The sequence below is a fragment of the Opisthocomus hoazin genome, chromosome 1 (genome assembly GCF_030867145.1).
Source record: "Opisthocomus hoazin isolate bOpiHoa1 chromosome 1, bOpiHoa1.hap1, whole genome shotgun sequence".
NCBI lineage: Eukaryota > Metazoa > Chordata > Aves > Opisthocomiformes > Opisthocomidae > Opisthocomus > Opisthocomus hoazin.
The window spans coordinates 14,185,067-14,204,252 of NC_134414.1; the positions used below are offsets into that span (position 1 = coordinate 14,185,067).

General features: G+C 41.6%; 1 protein-coding gene across 8 annotated transcripts in view; it reads left to right on the forward strand.

Annotated features, from left to right (window-relative positions):
• FAT3 (FAT atypical cadherin 3) overlaps positions 1–19,186 on the forward strand; it is a 439,942-nt gene that overhangs the window by 393,572 nt on the left and 27,184 nt on the right. For all 8 annotated transcript variants that reach the window (XM_075417267.1, XM_075417266.1, XM_075417271.1 and 5 more), the window contains 4 exons: positions 1,682–2,480; positions 10,494–10,628; positions 11,571–11,728; positions 18,368–18,836. In XM_075417267.1, coding sequence (XP_075273382.1) covers positions 1,682–2,480; positions 10,494–10,628; positions 11,571–11,728; positions 18,368–18,836 — 1,561 coding nt within the window. The remainder of the gene's footprint in view (positions 1–1,681; positions 2,481–10,493; positions 10,629–11,570; positions 11,729–18,367; positions 18,837–19,186) is intronic.

A 19,186-nucleotide genomic window follows, 5' to 3' on the forward strand; every position in this document is an offset into this window, starting at 1 on the left:
AGCTTGTCTGCTCCTTTACAAGTACATTTAGTGCTGTTTCTAGCAGGAACAGCCTTAGTTGCAATTCAGAAAATACAAGCTCTGATACAAATGGACAGTTCAAATCAAAGTAATGTTTTACAAGTTTGCTGTTTAATATTCCTGCAATCATTTTTTGAGCCCTGTAGAAAACAAAAAAACCCTCACCTTTCCTTCTTACCATTCCTTCATCCTAAAATATCCTGCTTTCAGGGCCAGAGCTCCAGTATAGCCAAAACTGGGCATGAGAATTAAATTTAAGCAGCATCCTCTAGCTATATAGATCCAAGTATGTCCTATAAATGAAATATGAGACAGACCACAATGTCTGAGATGCACCAGCATGTTCAGAAAACCACACTGCTGGATGGTGGAGGCCTAATTTCTCCCCGTATGATTTTCTTTAGGGATTTCTGCAAGGAAAAAATATTTTATAGTTTACTGTTGTGTATAGACCATAGAAATGTTTCCCTTCAAACGTGCCAGAGTGCTGCTTTCTCCTTTCCACCATCAGGTTCTTCCTCTTACGTTTATTAAGAAGTAATGTTAAAATTGAAAGTGGTGTGGGATGTAGTCTCTGTGCATGTACGCGTGTATGTGTGCACACATATAAATAAAATATTTTCTTAAATACTCCACCCAGCCCTCTTAGGAGTGAGGATGAATGACTTTTAGAGTGTCGTGGAGTTACTAATCCTTTCCAGTAACGTCCATGTTACTGTTGCCATCCTGCCTTTTTTTTCCTTCAGCTTGCAAATTTTCCTTCCCACATCCAAATACAGTGATCTTTGAATGTGTGCTGCGTCTCTGCTCAGTGGTAGTTTAGTCTTCTGCTCTTCTCTGGAGCAAATAAATGTGTGGAGCAGTATATCTTAATAGTGACTTCAATGAAACATTTTTCTTAGTGAGGAAAAGACATTGATTTGAGTTTGCACACCTTTCTGTCAAGATGGCCTTGGGTTTTTTGTCATACTTGCTCTTTTACTCCCTATAAAAAAGTGCAAATTATGCTATCACACATGCTCTGGGTCACACAGTCATCTGTCCAAGTGCAGTGCTGCTCTCATATTTTATTGTTAGTAACAGCACAAGCACCCTATTTCATTTTTGGAGGGTGATAAATTTTATTTATTTCAAGCACGTTTCTTGACTGCTTCAGGTAAAGTAGTACAGAGTGCTGTAGAAAAACTCTCAACTCCCTCACATCCACACAAACTAAGCAGGGTCTGAACACTTTGGAGCACACCAAGCAATGCAGAAACCTGCTAGTATTTCACTAGGCTGCAGTCTCTTTTCCAGGGTAGAAGTGAGCCCAAACTGCCACATTCACATGGCTCTGTTGTGAAGAGGACAAGTGATAGCTGTGGGATCCTGGGAACGTTTCAGTTTGAGTAATGAGACATTCTGCTGACACACTTCTCTCTGCAATCCGCTTAGATGAGATGTCTGTGCTTCCCTAAAGAGTTTGTAAGTTCCACTGCTAGAAATGGTTGAGACGTTTCTTTACATATGTATTTTGCAAATGCATTTGGGAAGTTCTTTGGAGAGGTCTTCAGAATTACTGATGCCATGAAAATACGTATAGCAAGAAGTTGTGGTTGTTGGCTGTGTTATATGTGTGTTTTATTTCGATTTTTTTTTTTGTTGTTCTGAATTGCATTAGGCAAAGGACTCTGGAAAGCCTCAGCAGGTTTCCCACGCCTACATTCAGGTGAGGGTTATTGAAGAGAGCATTCACAAACCGACTGCCATTCCACTGGAGATTTTCATTGTCACCATGGAAGATGATTTTCCTGGGGGAGTCATTGGGAAAATTCATGCCACGGATCAGGATGTGTACGATGTTCTCACATACTCACTAAAATCAGAGCAGAAAAGTTTGTTCAAGGTCAATAGCCATGATGGGAAGATCATTGCCCTTGGAGGGCTTGATAATGGCAAATATGTCCTGAATGTCTCTGTCAGTGATGGCCGGTTCCAGGTACCCATCGATGTTGTGGTCAACGTTGAGCAATTGCTACAAGAAATGCTGCAGAACACGGTCACCATCCGCTTTGAGAACATTTCCCCAGAAGACTTTGTGGGCCTTCACATGCACGGGTTCCGGCGTACCTTGCGAAACGTGGTGCTCTCCCAAAAACAAGACAGCCTACACATCATCAGTATTCAGCCAGTGGCAGGCAGCAATCAGCTTGACATGCTGTTTGCCGTTCAGATGCACAACAGTGGTTTCTATAAGCCTGCCTATTTGATTCAGAAGCTTGCCAATGCAAGGAGACATTTGGAAAATGTGATTCGCATTTCTGCTATCTTGGAGAAGAATTGCTCTGGACTGGATTGTCAGGAACAGCACTGTGAGCAAAGTCTGTCTATTGATTCACATTCCCTGATGACCTATAGCACAGCACGAATTAGTTTTGTGTGCCCCCGCTTTTACAGGAATGTGCGCTGCATGTGCAATGGTGAGTACCGCTCCCTCTTCCCCTCCCATCTTTACACATTATGCGATAGGATTGTTTTTATTCCTGTGATGCAGATTAGAACGGGCATTTCAATTCAGTCTGTTAAAGCACGACTGGCTGATGTGTTGTGGGAATTGATTTCTCAGGCTCGGGAAGGATTGTTCGTGTTTACTGATGTAAATGGAAGTTGACGAACTTTGGCCTTTTACGACAAAGACCGCTTTCCTGGTGGCTCCATAATCAGAGCCATCAACCGACATCCACGGGAGGGGAAGGAAAGGGAGAAGGAGGGACAGGAGAGGGAGGGATGTGGTTTTCCACCCAGTCAGTGCCACCACTGGAATAAACCTGGAGTGGGGCTGTAGCAGAACAGCCTGGTCCACAGCCGTGCACCAGCAGTCACCAAGGAAAAGGACCCCTGACCTGAGCAGTGCAGGAGGAAAGGCCTTTTCCAGACCCGGTTTTGCAGAGAGGCGTGGAAGCCAGTGAAGTATTGTATTAAATAACTGCAAGCAAGCACCATTGCTGACCTTTAATGCTACAGTAGGTGACAGGGTAGGTTTTTGGCTGAGTTTCAGGCTGCTCCACGTTTTGGCAGAGATTTCACATGGGCATATATGACAAATAGATGAGAGCCAATCTTCCTTGTGATTCTGCACTTGGAGTATAAAACCTCAGGCAGTTATAATAATAGTTCTGTTTCTTTTGTTTGCCAGGCTATTTGCTCCTCATTCCACTTCATTTAAGAGCGGAGAAAAAAGCTGCTGTAAAATCAATACATCTAAGTCTCCCTCATCTTAAGCACACATGCACACATACACACACAGAGCAGTGCAAGAATTCAGCAGCCACGTCTCTCGATAACCAGCCTTTGTTTCTGCAGCAGTCAGCAGGACTTCGTGTCTTACCATTGACTTCAGCGGGGATGAAAATAGGCATAAACTGCATAAAACTTAACCAGAAATCATTGTATCCTGTGGCACATGAATAATAATGCCATAGAAGTTCAGTTCTGTAAAAATATCAGAATTCTGTGTCTGAGATATTTTCACGTACATTCAAGAGCAGACTGGTCAATTTTTAAGTAACAGCATTAAAAGTTTCGGAGATGTATCTCTTCTAACAATAGTCTGCATTTTGTTACACATGAAAGGCTCTGAAATAAAGGATTTTCACAGGTTTAAAAGGGACAGTGCTGCAATATCCTCCAGATGAGTCCAGGAGCCAGTGTAGGAGCACTGTCTGCAAAACACTTTTATATTCTCTAAGTCATAGCTTTGTCTCATTTTTATACCAAGAAATCACAAATCCTCATCTCCATGGGGACAGTGATAGCCCTCACTGTCAAAAACTAGATTTCTGGCAGCCAAAAGTTTCACTGTTTATAATTTCATTTCACTGCTTATTAAAGTCAATAATGATGTATTATTCCCTTCAGATGCTACTAGTAAGTGGATCTGCCTCATAATCCCTTAGCTGAGCTCCAAAAAAAGGGCTTTGCAATGCAGTACAGTTCTGACCCAGCAGCTCTCTCCATTTTTCTCCCTGCACAGCATGTTTACACTGGAAGCACAAAAATTCAGCTGGGACAGCGATTTCCCTATTTTTCTGACAAGTACCAGTCAGTCCTCAAAATGTATGGCAGGCTGCCGAAGAGGCAGCGTGGTTCTGCAGACCGTCAGTGGTCCCCAGCCTCTGGACCATTCATCATGGCCTTGGAGACTGCTGCATGGGAACAGTTGAAACAGGCAGCTTGTCCTGGCCCAGCTGGAAAGCTGGATGGATTCCCACAGCTCCCGCTTGAGCCACTGTGTGCTGATTTCCCATGGGGGATCCACAAGACGTGGGGTGGGCTTGTGCATGGCCAGTCCACCAGCCAGCCTGTAACAAAGAAGTGTCCAGAGCCGCTGATTTAAGTATAGCTACCAGAGAGGTGAAAGCCTTGGCGCCTCTTACTTGCACAGAGATAAGAGATCTTGGTGTAAAGTAAAAATCCATGCTTTGCCCTTCTCCACATTAGCTAACGCTTCAGCCTCTTCTACTGTTTTCAAGTAAAGGACCCAGAAGCAATGTCTTGGTATTTAGGTAAATACACAGACACACACTGTGTTTTGTCACATAGGAGGTGACACAGACTTCTGAGAGTATATTAATTAGAGAATGTATGTATAGTTTAGATTTCATGAAGGCTGAAGACTAGGCCCAGCAAAAGAGTTAGAAAAATGCAAATGTTTCCTTGATCAGTAGTTCTTCTACATGCACATACATGCAGCAAGTCAGGAAGAAAATATGAAATACTAGAATAAATTTCTTTTGGCTTGTTTAACAAGACCGCATTAGCAAGACATTATCAGTGTAATAAAAGTATTATACTTCTTTCGTTACTAGGATAGTTTTGTGATCCAGTCCAGTAAATATGAATAGCTTGAATTATGACAAAGCCATTAAAATATTGCATATGTTTCCAGAGACCTGATTCAATTATGACCCAGAAAGCTTGAGTTTGAACTAATCCACTCATTCTTGAAATATGTATCATACTTGGAGTGTTTTTCCCACTGGCAGATGTCACAGATCTGCACAATTTATGCATGCCAGCTGTGCATAACTTACCTAGATTACCTTTGTGAGCAAACGGCATTATCTAACGTGAAAATGCAGGGAGACTAAAGCAGGCAGTGGGTGAACTTCGGAGCTTCAGCAGCTCAGCTCTGGAAGGAGAAGTTTGAAAGTTCAGGTGCATCAATCTAAGCCTTTAAAATCAATAAAATTGAACTAAAGAGTTTTCCAATAACAGACTGTCTCCTTAGATTTCTGGCTCATCTGCTTGTGTTTGTATGAAAAAGACTGTACCAAACTGGGGTTTGTTCAGTGTGGCTGTAGGGGCTATGCAGTTGTCGATCTCCCATCGCATGATGTGAGTTATGCAAACATCTGTCAGTGGGAAATAAAAATAGGAGGACTGGAATAAATATATTCATGTAAAATAGTCCTCATGATACTCTCATTTTTCAGAATCAAAAATCTATTCTGTATTTTCGTTTTTTTGTGATGCAACGTCATTCTTTTGCATTGAGACAAAGATGCAAGGAAGAAGCAGGGTTTGTTGGGACTACTTTGCTGTAGAGTTGTTCTGATTATAATCTAACAAAAGTGAGGTTACATTAATATGTTTATGGGAGAGGGCTGGATTGAAATCATCTTGACAAATGTGGGTATGTATCTACATCTGAGCTGGTCACTCCAGGCCCCATTTGCAGACAGCGGAAAGAATGAGGTGTTTTTAATGATGTGATACATCTCTCCCTAGATGTCTGAAATCAGTCGGATGAATCATGCCCTAAAGTTAGATGAGATGAATTCCATTTCAAGTGTTTAATATGGTTCTGGCTTAACAGTTTGAAAGAATTTTTCTAATAGACCCAGAAGCGTTCAGCAAAAGTGCAGACACTCACATCCCCGTTATTTAATCAAGTGAATAGCAGTTGGACCACTTTCTCATGAAACCAGGCAATTCAGCCTTTATGGAGCCACTTCTAACATTTTGTGAATGTTCTGACAAAGGGAAATCATAGACTATGATGCATTATAAGATCTGGTATTAATATAGGACCTAATCTTCACAAGTGTTCCATGCCCTCTGCTACACAGAGCGCACATTGCACCTTAAATTGCATCTGAATGTTTTGCAGGATTGGGCATCAGGAACCGAGTACCTGTGTGTGCAACACCACTTTTCCCATTTTCAGGAAGCACACGCATACTGATGAACCTTGAGTTGTCTTGGAAAGATAGCCAGGAAGACTGGAAAAGGAGGTCTTCTGCCTGTGCTTGGGAGCGAAGAACAGCAGATAAATTTGATAAACTTGACTTGACTGCAGTGCTTTTAACATTGCACCTGTGTAAGGAGACATGTTTCTCCCTGTGAATATCCCCCGTTTTAAGGCTCGTGCTGAGAATGCACAATCTCGTATAGAACGTGGGAGAGCTGAAGCGTGAAGTGAGGGCATGACTAGAATCGAGATGAGTAGGAATTGAGATCTACCACTTAAGGGGTCTTAAGGGAAGCTGTAGTCCAGGAGTGGATGGAAGAGGTCAACTGTCCCACTTCTTCTAAAACTTGGAGAGAATCTGATTCACTAGGACATGCTGTGTGACACACAGTTTTCCAGGGGCGCTTGTGCTAACTGAAACCCATGGTTGACTTGTGCAGAAACATGTTTGTGCTACCTGCACTTAGATGCATAGAGTAATATTTGCTTACAATACCTGGTGACCATGCTCCAAAAATGAAAATTGCAGCTCGTGAGTTGACTGTCTTCCCTCCTCACTAAGCTAATTATTAGACTGTTTTAAAGGTAACAGTTTGGAGCTTTGCTTTATTTGCTTTCTGGGACTTTGACTTTCAGGAATCACTTTTCGAACATTTTTCTGCAACCAAGAGAAACAGGCTCTTTTTGTGATATTTATAGAGATTCAGGAGAATGGGCTTACAGAAAACCACCAAATATCGCAAGGCTCAACTTAAAACTGTTGGAGCACTCCCTTTTCAAAATGTATTTATATTCCTGGAAGTGATCCTTCTTTGGATGAACAGGAATTAAATAAATGATTCATTTTGCAATGGCAAAGTGTTCTCTTCCTCAGTGTACTAGTAGGGAAGTACCTTCTTCTAGAGAATTAAACTGAAGAAGATCAAAGTCAAGTGGGTCTATTCCACCTTCCCCTGCACGCACTGGCTGACACTAGCTCATGTGTCTCTGTAATACTTTGTAGAGAACAGCTTTATTAATATCGACATGAGTTGCAAGGGAATGTTGCGGGTTGTCTGGACTTGCCTAGAGAAAAAGAAGAAATCAATTCAAATCCATATTTCTTGAATCTCTTATTGGAGGGTAAATAGCCTGTTCTTTGGATTGGAAATGCAACATTAGAATAATTTTATTTAAACTCAGGCTGTAAATCTTTGATGTGGACGACGCAGCCTTGAATGATTTCACAATTTTGCTCCGCGTAGTTGTGAAATCAGCCTGAAAATGTGCGTTAGCTAGGGCAATGCAATAATGCAGATTTGTAGCTTATGTACTTATAACCGTACAGACAGGCATGAAGCATTTCTTCTCCCAAGTCTGAATGTTTTAAAAGTTTTGTGACAACTATGAAATCCTGCTGCAGCAGGATGAATAAAAAGTTGATTTGCTTGTAGTTTACCAGAACTATTCTTGGCCTGCCAGGATAAGCAGTTCTTTAGTGTATCGCCACAGTTGCACTAAAGAAGTTAGATCCTTTCCACATATTTTTTTGACTGCAGAAGGATGACTCTGAAGTACAAATCAGAGTTTGAATCAGCTAAAAGGACTGGCAGAGATTAATTACAAAGTAAGCTACTGCTTTACTGCTTGGTTTCAAAGATAAAGTCATAGGTTAGGGGATGTGAAAATTTGTGGAGCCACGTTTGGCAATCTCAGTGCCCCTTTCTGCTGCACACTGATGAGCTGTGGGGCTTTTGTCCGAATGACTTGTCTGTCAGCTACGCAGAGGCTCTCTTGAATTATAGCCTCACAAAAGGTTTAAGTGTGTTCAGAGAAGAGATATACTCTGCATACAGCAGAATGCTGTGTATTTGTCACATAAGAATAAATTAAAGCAGCCAAAAGAACGAAGTACAAAATACAAGGAAGCCTATAGAATATTAAACCACCTGCTACAATTTCAGAAATAAATGTTACTTGCCATTGAATTCCGAAGAATAAGATTTTTTTCTTAAAAAAAAGCTATAGAAAGCATCATATTCAAAAAAGAGCTACAGAAAACATCATATTCTCAGTTAAATTCTGCAGACTTTACATTTAAATAGAATATAGTTCTGTGTTGCCCACCCTATTAAATGACATTTGTTTCTTGAATCTGTAAGACTTAAAGTGTGACTGTATATTGCAGCTGTTTTTCCTGTTAATGTAACCTACTAAAGTGATTAATAAAGATTGCCATGCATCATTTTCTAACAGTGCTACAGGCAGTACTGTAAATCGTTTACTGCATAGACCTCTCAAACAAATGTTTGACAAAAGAGGGGAGGATGTTAAAGATTAAATTGACTGTGCTGTACATCAAGCAAGACATTTACAGTCATTGTCATATTTGTAGTCAGCCCATGTCCACTTTGAAACCTGCAGTAGTAATTTATCTTTTTCCAGAAAATGCTTACACTGCCAGGTAATTTCAGCTATGCTTACTATGAGCCCTGCTTGGCTTGTACCAAAGTGTGAGAGCAGTAAGATTCTTTCTTTCATTACTTTCAGAGATATACTCTATGACAGGTTGATTTCTTCCTTTATAAATTGTAAATAAAATACATATGCTCAAAAAATAAAGTAGCTTTTGAATACGATAAGGGTCCTGCAATAAACAAGAATTGTCAATATTCAGAAAGTGATGGGTAGGAAGGTGCTGACTTCTTACTGTTACAATCATCACCTGCATCTATTAAGTAAATGAATTTGATAAGCAAAACAAGAGATGCCTGTCCATTCCTGGCAGCTGGCTCTCCCTCTGTTCAAGCTCTGGCTGCAAATCAGCAGGAGGAAGGGCGGGAGTGTCTTTTCTCCTGCATTTAAAGGCTACATTCATAGCAGCCACACACAGATGTGCAAAGGTGCACATTGAATATGTGCAATTCTCAATTCCTGAAAATTCATATATTAAGCACCAACAGTTGTATTGTGTTTTGCATTATTGTACACAGTGTTTGCAAATCTTTTAAGACTGGGGCAATCAAAACAGATTTATCTAGACACTTTTAGAAGTTGTATAGAAGTTTTAACCAAACCCCATGGACTGCAAGAAGTTCCTTTGACACTGACAGGCTTTAAAGTATGCCTTGACATGCTCAGCTTGATAGATGTTAAGAATTTAGGGAGTTTTGAAGAACCTTAATGTAATTGTGTTGCTGAAGTATTTTAAGCAAATTTAAAACTCAGTACTCATCTGTCCCTTCAGATTCCTTCCCTTATGAATTTAGTAGTAGTTCTGAATTCATCTGTTCCTGGGGAACATTAGATTCCATACTAATAACAGATTGTTAGAAAAGAGCTGATACTAGCATTCAAAATAATTTTATCCATATTATGCACCTCCCAAAATAAAAAGGATGCGAATGTTTTGCCCAATTTATAATTATAAATTGCAACTACCTATTTAGAATATTAAGCTGCTTCTTTCTTCTTTTAGGTAATGTCAAGAAATACAGTCAACTTACTTTTGATTTCCAAAATTTTTTCACTGTGAGTTCTTAGTGTCCAGAGCAAGTAATCCAGTTACCCCCCTCCCCCCCCCCCCCCGGATATAATGCAGTTCCAGCTGCAACGGGACTTGTGTAATCACAACCAGCAGAAAGGAGGATAGGTTTTGGCAGCCTGGGCAAGGTGCACAGTAGGATGTGAGATGTGAGAAATGTCAGGAGTAACACGGGACAGGGCAGGTTTGCCTATGCAGTACGATGAGGCTGGCAGCGTGTCCTGTAAAGGATAAGGATGAAAAGTCCGGCTGTCACTCTGTAGCCCAGGAATGGCTTTTTCTTGTTTCATCTCCTAGGGAGAACTACCTCCTTAAATTTGCTTCTCATGGGTGTGCTGGGCCAGAAGGCTTCCCTAGCTTGTGTCATTTGTTTTCTTATATCCCTGAATCCCGTACACGGAAGGCTTTGTGAGAAAATGACTGACTTGAGAGTCACACACCAGTTATAAACCAGTTACTGCTCATAATAGTTGGTTTTTATAATACATTGCCATGGGTTTTAGGGCAGCCTTTGAAGACAAACCATAACAGTTTGGCTACGTACTTGTCCAAAGGACGTCTCTTCCATGAAGGTTGTGGGGTTTTTTTGTTACTATTGTTAAGCCAGTCTTTGCTTGTACTGAAGTGTGAGATCAATAATTGTCTTTCATTACTCTTGCATTACTGAAAATTGTGCTTTACACTGTGTATCCCTGACAGTATTTTAACTTATTGCAGGAGGACTCTGCCCAGGTTCTAATGATCCCTGTCTGGAGAAGCCGTGTCCAGGGGACATGCAGTGTGTGGGGTATGAAGCTAACCGGAGACCATTCATCTGCCAGTGCCCACCAGGAAAGCTTGGTGAATGCTCAGGTGCCTGTCACAGCAGTAGAGGGGGATATACTCAAACAACAAAGTGCTGCCATTCTCATTTTGTAGGTAGAGGTGCCACTGAAGTAAACAGAAGATGTACTTTATCTGTTTATATACCCTGTGAAATACTTGTGTTTGTAGCTATGGGGCTGTATGAAGACCATGATCCAATTTCAGTTGGGAAATTCCCACTGATTTGGTTGAATCCCAGTAAAACAGACTGCTGAGAAAACAGGACTTTTCCTAAAGACTGTTATGCCAGATGTTTTCCTGCCATGGGCAAAGTTATATAATATAATTAACCCTTCTGCTTACTATTTAGATTACTGAAATTCCAATCTTTATTAATGAAAACACTACATCATCCCAACAAGAAAGTTTGAGGACATTTGTTAGTTCTCTGCAGCTGTGTTGTTCCCTGGGATATCAAGAGCCGGGTGGAAAGATGGTGAAGTGGAGCTTTCTGTTGACTTGAGTGAATCCAGGGCTGCATGGCAGAGGACATATGCTATTTCCCTGATGAGAACACAGCAGATACTGAGCTGTATCACTGTAGTCCTGGGCAGTGGTTGCAGGGAACTCATTGCAAGGGTTTGACTGGCTTCTGCCCACACCTAATTTTATATCCATAACTGCCTGAGGTTGAGGCGAACTGCCAGGGGCAAATAACCTTTAACATGCTGAATACTTGGAGAAATGTCTCTTTTTTAATAAATATGGAGAAAAAGAGCTTTCCTCTACCCCCTGAAAAATAATTTCCCAAAAATATACAATATGTCTTTGTCGTAGGTGCCAGCTTTTTTTCCCATCAAAGTTGGGGTTTATTTATTTCTTCCCAGACATTCTCATTAGCTCTATAAATCCTTTAATTAACTTGACAGTTGAGGAATTATTTCATGTTTCACTAAAAGAACACGTGTCTTTTCAAAATGGTTATTTCAGGCCACACTTCCCTTAGCTTTGCTGGGAATAGCTACATTAAATACCGGGTATCTGAAAATAGCAAGAAAGAGGAGTTCAAGCTGGCTCTCCGTCTGCGAACCCTGCAAAGCAACGGGATTATAATGTACACCAGAGCGAATCCCTGTATAATTCTGAAGGTAATTAAAATAACTTATCTTTTCCGTGGTTGTTTTTCATGATTATATGTTTTCTGTTGGCTCTTGATTTGGGGAATGTTGTTCTCATTTCAGCTGTAGATTGAGAAGATGAAGTCTGATCTGTTTCATGCTAAAAAGGGAAAACAGCAATTTCGACAATAGCAGCAACAGCAACAATCAAAAAAGCATCTTGTTAGTGGTACTTTGCTTGGAAAATGCTCCATTGAGTGCTGTTCATTATAAAAACATTATGTGTGCCTGTATGCAGGAGCCAATCTGCACGAGATGTGAGATTTCGCCATTTGTATGGCCATATAGTCAAAAGGATGCATGCTGAAATAGCTGTTCTCCTGTGTCCATGCCTGTGGGTAGAGACTATGCCCTCACTGCTGTCGAGTGAATTCCAGAAACCAACTGCTTAAAGCCTGTCTCCTGCTCAATGTGAAGATTTCTGTACTCTGTGAATGAAGATTATTTGTAGAGAGAGTCATGGGGTAGCTGGAGAGTGATATCCAATCAATATATAGTTGATAAACTCTCCATGCACTTTTGTTCTTCGTTGGGCTTCTGTGCAATCGCAAATATCTGCTGGATGGGAAGGAGTGCTGGGCTCATCCAAGAGCCTGTGTGTATGGTATTTCTGCTATAGCCTCTAAGGTACAAAATGAAGACACTGACTTTTGTAACTTGGCCATGTCCTGTAATTCAGCAGTGGGAGAAATGGCACAGAGGCTTTTGTGTCTGTATTTGCAGTCTTTAGAACTCTTCTGGCTGAATGCTTAGGTAATGTTAAAATGGCTAGATGAGTTATTAATGGGCAACAAGTAATTTTATAGCTGTTAGACTGAAATATTTCATGAGCAGGAGTGCTGTCTGTCATTCACTGGGGACTGTCAGCATTGTTCAGATTTGTACAAGACAGTTAAGTTCTGCTTTGAGACACATAGGAATGCACAGTTTGAACTTTATGGTATACGTTCCTGTTCCAGAAACCAAAACAAAACTGCAGGCTCGAAGATCTTCTCTCAAGTCTTTGTCATGGTCACTCAAAGCATATATCAGTAGAGAATGTCTGCAGTTTTGTAGTTTTGAAAAACGCTTGGAAAAACACAAATGGCCCTGGTGAAAGGTGCCACTTGAAAACAAGAGGAGATGATACAGAGATAGACTGAAATGGCATTGGAATGATGATAGCAGAATTTATTTTGTGAGAGTTTCGTGTATAAAACTATAATGATGAAGGAGTCCAGCAGGTCAGATCATAGGCAACTGAGTGGAAATCTCCACTTGAAGCTGGGAGATTTTGCTGGCAAAAGAGGAAAATTCATACTGTTAAAAAATAAAGACATGAGAGCCCCTCATTGCAGTCACCTAGGTATTTTTAGTTGTGGGGTAGGAATTATGTGTTTCCAGTCAGTTTCAGCTTTGTTGAAGGTCATTTAGCAGAGGAACAGCAGTCTAAGATCTCACAAAAGTGCTCTGTGACGGATGAAGGCATTATGCTCAAGGGATGTAGCTGTAGCAGGTCTCTTCAGGAATGGCAGCTGACTTTTGAACTGTACTTTGGGGATCCCTAACTGGGATGCTTTCAAGCAAGTTACCCTTAGACTTTCTAAGGATATGTTTTTTCATTAGTAAACTAGAGGTAAGGCCTTTTTAGTTGTTTGGGGGTTTTTTTAACCAGTTATGTAAATTGTGAGGTAGGAAAGCGCTCACAAATGAGGCCATTAAGTAGATTAATTAGAGGTCTATAAATGTGAAGTTGTTATCATTTGAGCATTGCTTTCAATTAAATTAAACATGAGGAGAAGCTTTCCAAACAGAGGATAAAGGATGGGATCCTGTGCTCTTCTGAGCATTCTGGCATCACTCCAGCAAAGCACTTAATCACTTGCTTAACTTCCTGTATTTGAAGGCAATTGGAACTACTCACATACCTTAACGTTAAGCATGCACGTGAGTATCTGCCGGATTAGCAGCAGAGGGCCCAGCACCAACACTGAGCTCCAAACAAAGGCAAGGGTGGAAGAAATTAAGACCAACCACATAGTGTTATCGCATGGGAGAACGGGCAGAAACCACCAATGCCACTGTTGGGGCATATAGTGGCATTGATTTTTTTGAAGCAAGTCTCACCCATTACAGTCTATTTAAAAATTAAAGCTGCAATATGGTTTTCAGTGTTTAAATGACTAGCTTAGTTTTGGGAGCTTGTACATTTGTGATAACTCCAGGGATGGAAATATTTCATAATCATAGCATGGTGTCCTTCTTGGATGAATAATCAATTCCATAGAGCAAACTGCTTGTCTACTACTTTGCTGAAAGCCTACCAGCTACACTGTGTTGTTACAATATAATAATAAGGGTGTTATTTATTCAGCTGTTTCAAATAAAGAAAATCATTCATCGATTTTGAGAGGTTGGCCATTTTTTTTGTTGAGTGCTCTTGCTTTTAAGACAATTGGAGCAAAATGAGATGCAGGTTGATGGCATTTTATTTTGCTTTGAAAAGATTACGTGTGCCAAGAATAGTATCATCATTTCCTTTTTCCCATGTAGCGTCTGTCTGGGAAAAGTAAGAATTAACAATTTAAAGCATTACAAGGCCATTGCAGGAGAGAATTCCATAATTTATTTCTTTTTATCAAGGAATGTAACAGAAACTCAACTTGTTTTGTGTAATTTAATAGATTAACAATAGGTAAAGAAAGACTTCCCTATCATGCCGGAAATATAGCTGTTAAACGGTAAAAGGCAAGCGTATGTTCTTCGATCCAGGCGGTTAATGTAAAATTTTGCATGGTTTAGTTAAGTGTATATTATACATTTTAATGCATTACTGCTGCATGGTTTATGCTGAATAGGATTGAAGCTTGGATTTGATCCCAGTTATGGCTGGAGTTGAAACAAGTAATATTTTAATTAAATATACCGTTTTACACAAACGAACCTGAAATGTAATTCGGCTAACAAAATATTTCCCCAGATAGATTAGCAGGCAGCATGCTGTATCCATGGTGTGTGACTGCAGATGGACTGTGAGAGCCTAAGGTGGTCTCAGAAGAATCATTTGATCATTTTATTACCTATGTTGATACACAAATATGGATGTTAGCCAAACATCCTAGCCAGTCTAATATTCTAATACAATTTACAATATGTGTTTGGCTCCGTTTTGCTCATTGAATGAAACTGTTGAAATGTAACAGTTTGCATCAGCTTTTGGAGCCTTCTCTGTTCTTCGTACGTCTCTGCAGGTGAGAAATTTTGTGTCTGTAAGAGCATACCTGCTCAAGCATGGAGTGGAGACATCGTTTTGCCCTGTTGAGTGGAGGACCCTTCTCGTCCCTGCCTGGCCAGCCTAGCTGCTAAATAGACAGGACAGGAGCTCTTTGCAGCCCCCGCTCCTTGCGAGTTGTTCCTGCTCTTCCTCATCCTCCTAGAGGCATGGGGCCATCAGGGGACAAATATTTCCTCCCTGCTCCGCTACAGCAAGGCCTGTGACAATCTGATTAATGAAAATATTTTTATGGTCCCATTGCAAGGGGTATCTGGGCATGTCACAGTCTTTAATGCATGTATCCGTAAAGCACTGGTGTGAGGTGGGGAAATGACGTTATCCCTCTTTTACTGATGGAGACCTGAAACTAATCACTTGCTTGAGATCCCAGAGGAAGAGTGTTGCTGAGTGTGGATTCCCATGCATATCTATCATATATTAGGCTAGTACTGTGAGCATCAGACCGTCCTTTCCATCTTTCACTCTAGCCTGAGGTGGGGGTTACGAGTGCTTTTTTAATAAAAGGAAGGAAACATAGCGTTTCAGACAATATATATTTACTGTGTAGGTCAGATCATCTGCTGGTAAAAAGAAATAAAAGTGGATGAGAAAGATGTATAAAACATATTTTAATGGCAAATCTTTTAGATCATTGTTTCCTGTATACAAATGGTGTAATATTTATCCCAGGTGCTCATATGTGGTGTTGTATTTATAAAGATAATTGGAAAAGCATGTTCTGTGAGTAAGGGTAATAGACATGCAGGCAGTAGGTCCTTCAGGGTATAAGTAGTCTTGGGGGAGGTATGCGTATATTATACACAATCAGTAGAACAGTTTCCACAGGAAAAAGCCTTTTGAATAAGAAGCAAGTTAACTGCTTATCCGATGATGACTATTTTTCAAAGTGTAGCATGTTGGCATGTATTTTTCTGTTTGATTTGTATTCCTGTTGAGCGACACCACACTTTCTGAGCAGTGCCTTCAAGGTTTGTGGACTATTTTGTTTCACAGGGAGAAAAGAAACTATTGCTCTGTCTCTGGAGAGAAACCAGCTCAGTTTATCAGAGCACCTTGTTTACCAAGATTCCTCCTGAGCAGATGCTTTAATAGGCCCAATTTCAATCTACAGAAATAGTTTACAGCTGAGTTTTGAGTTCTGTATGAAAAGATTTTTTAATGAAAATGATCCAGACATATTTTTTTATACATCCGTTAGCCTTTTTTGAGTGAGCTGTAGGAGTAACAAGCAACATCCATCTCTCAAGCATGTTGTATTACAATCATAGATCTCACATCTCTTCAGTTTCATTACATCCTACAGGTCAAAGACTTCAAAATAGCCAGCCACCCATAGCTGGAGCTAATTCTTGCTCTTCTGGCTCCTTCTGCATGTGTATCCCTCTAACACTCCTTATGCCATGCAGAGCAAGTATGTCCCTGGCATTTATAGGGAGCTTGTCACATGCCTAGCATCTCTGTGTCCACCCCATCCAAGCAATTGCAGAGCAGTGGAGTGGTGTGGTTTACACCCCAACTGCCCAGTGTGACTTGGCTTAAGGTTAAAGCCCAGTTCAAATTCAGCCGGTCAAGAGACTGAGGTCTGGAAAGGACGAGGAAGTCCAGAAATCATTAGAACTCAAGATTTTTCCCTTAGCCATTCCCCAGATAGTGTTGTGAACTCCAGGGATGGTAAAATGCTGATAATGGCTCAAGAGCACTGTCTGCTCCTGCAGATTAACAGTAACCCATTTACCGTCAGACCACATCAGAGAACCTGGCAGTGAAGAGTGTGAGCACCAGTTCAGACACGTGCCAAGCGATGTCTCTAGCAAACACAGTTTTAAATGACTATTCAAGGAACATGAAATGTTCAAGGCCAGGTTGGACGGGGCTCTGAGCAACCTGGTCTATTTCTGCTCATTGCAGGGGTGTTGGGCTAGATGACCTTTAAAGGTCCCTTCCAACGCAAAGCATTCTATGATTCATGCCAGAAACAGCCAAAAAATGGCCAAAGACAGATGGACACAATACAGTATCCTCGCATCTGCATTAGCCATGCCAGTTTAGTAGGCCACCAAAGCTCAAGGGAGTTCTTGTCTTGACGGCTATCGCAACTCTGCTCTGCTGGGGGAGAGCAGGAGGGTTGTGTTAGAGATAAACCAGTGAGAGTGCAATGTGTGCTGCAGGGAAGGATGAAAAAGGGCACAGCGCCTGAACTTTTCATGGGGATAAATAATGGGACAGACCTGTCTTGAGATGAGATTTGCAGAAATAAATACTTCCTAGAGCATGACATAAAGGTAAAATAATTGCAAGAGGTTTTGGAGAGCTTGAATCCAATTAATGTGTCATAGGAAATTATTTCCAGCCTTGTCAGCCATTTTAAACTTATCTGCCATCTGTTAAAGAAACCTAAAATCTTTGGGTAAACTGCTAATCAGGAAAGCAGCGCTTCATACCTATTCCCTCACTCTGCACTTTGCCTGCCCCAGCAGGCTGGCACAGATTTTCCTTTTATGAGGACTTCAGATGAGTGAGAAGCAGGAGGGGGAGAGAGCAATCCTAACAATCCCTCTAAAGCTGTGAACCCAGTATAAATATCAGGAAAGGAAGAAAAGTAGGAGCCATCCTGTGTCATCTCTGAGGTATACACAGAACAGGTAGTACAGTGTCCTTGGAAAATAACTGAGTTCTGGTCAACCAGAATCTTACTGTTGTACTTAGAGGAACTGAACTTATGGCGCTTAGCGACAAATCCACACCTTGCTGAGATGCTCCAGAAGGTTGCAGAGGAACAGAATGAGTGCATGAGCAGAGCATCTAACATCCCCAGCTGAAAGCAGTGGCCATTGACTTTGCCACAAGCCTCCCTCAGACACTCAGAGGTGGTCCCTTGTGCTGAGGGATCATCCTTTTGGTAGCATCAACCACCAGGAGCAGAATTGCAGAGCACAGGTAGACATTGGGGCTTACTCAGAGAGAGATGACTGCTTAGCAGCAGAGCCAAGAGCAGAGCATGGGTCCTCCAGTCCATGCCCTGTTCAGTGAGACATACCATTATCCTAGTCCTCTCCTGCATTCTTCATCTCTATTTCTACATGTTTTCTATATTTTCAGTTTGACTGCAGTAGTTGGCTTTGGGTAGATTCTCAGGAGGCTGATATTTACCACCTTATGTTATTTGCTGATGACAAAGGCACAGCTTTTTGCTATTTTAGTGTCATGTAGCAGAGCAGCTTTAACACTGTATAGAGAATGTCTAGAAGCCCTCTGTGTTTCCAGATTCTCCGTGAGAGCATATTACGACATGGTTGAGTGCCTGAAGCACTTTGATTCGTGTTTTCCTCTTGCAGATTGTCGATGGCAAACTGTGGTTCCAGTTGGACTGCGGAAGTGGCCCAGGAATCCTGGGAATTTCTGGCAGGGCTGTTAATGACGGGAGCTGGCATTCCGTCTTCGTGGAGCTGAATCGCAATGTCACGAGCTTGTCCCTGGACGACAGCTACGTGGAGCGCCGCAAAGCCCCCCTCTACTTCCAGACCCTCGGCACAGACAGCTCCGTCTACTTCGGGGCCCAGGTCCAAGTGGACAACGTCCGCGGCTTGACCGACAAGAGGACGACGCAGGTCTTGAGCGGCTTTCAGGGCTGCCTGGATTCGGTTGTCCTAAACAACAACGAGCTGCCGCTGCAGAACAAGCGCAGCAGCTTCGCCGAGGTGGTTGGCCTGACCGAGCTGAAGCTGGGCTGCGTCCTCTACCCTGATGCCTGCGAGAGGCGTCCCTGCCAGCACGGCGGCACCTGTACCGGCGTGCCATCTGGTGGTAAGCGCTCCCAACTGCTCCGCAGCTTCCCCCCTCCCTCCTCTTCCCCTAGAATTTATTGCCAGAGATGGTTTTATGCAGCAACATGCTTGAAAAATCTCGTGAACTCTATAAAACTCTTGATAGGTATTGCAAATTGTGTAAAAGCTGTTTGCTCTATAAATAACGGTGAAATGGGGGCCCTTCTCATTGCGTTAGTGTTCCAGGAGGAAATTGATTTATTGGCTGTTAGGATAATCCTATTTCTATAGAAACCAAAAGAATTACAATTACTGTAATGCTCAGCTGGATTTTTCAGGATCCATTTACAGCATCGAAGGCTGTACACAAAGATGGTGATTTCAAACGTC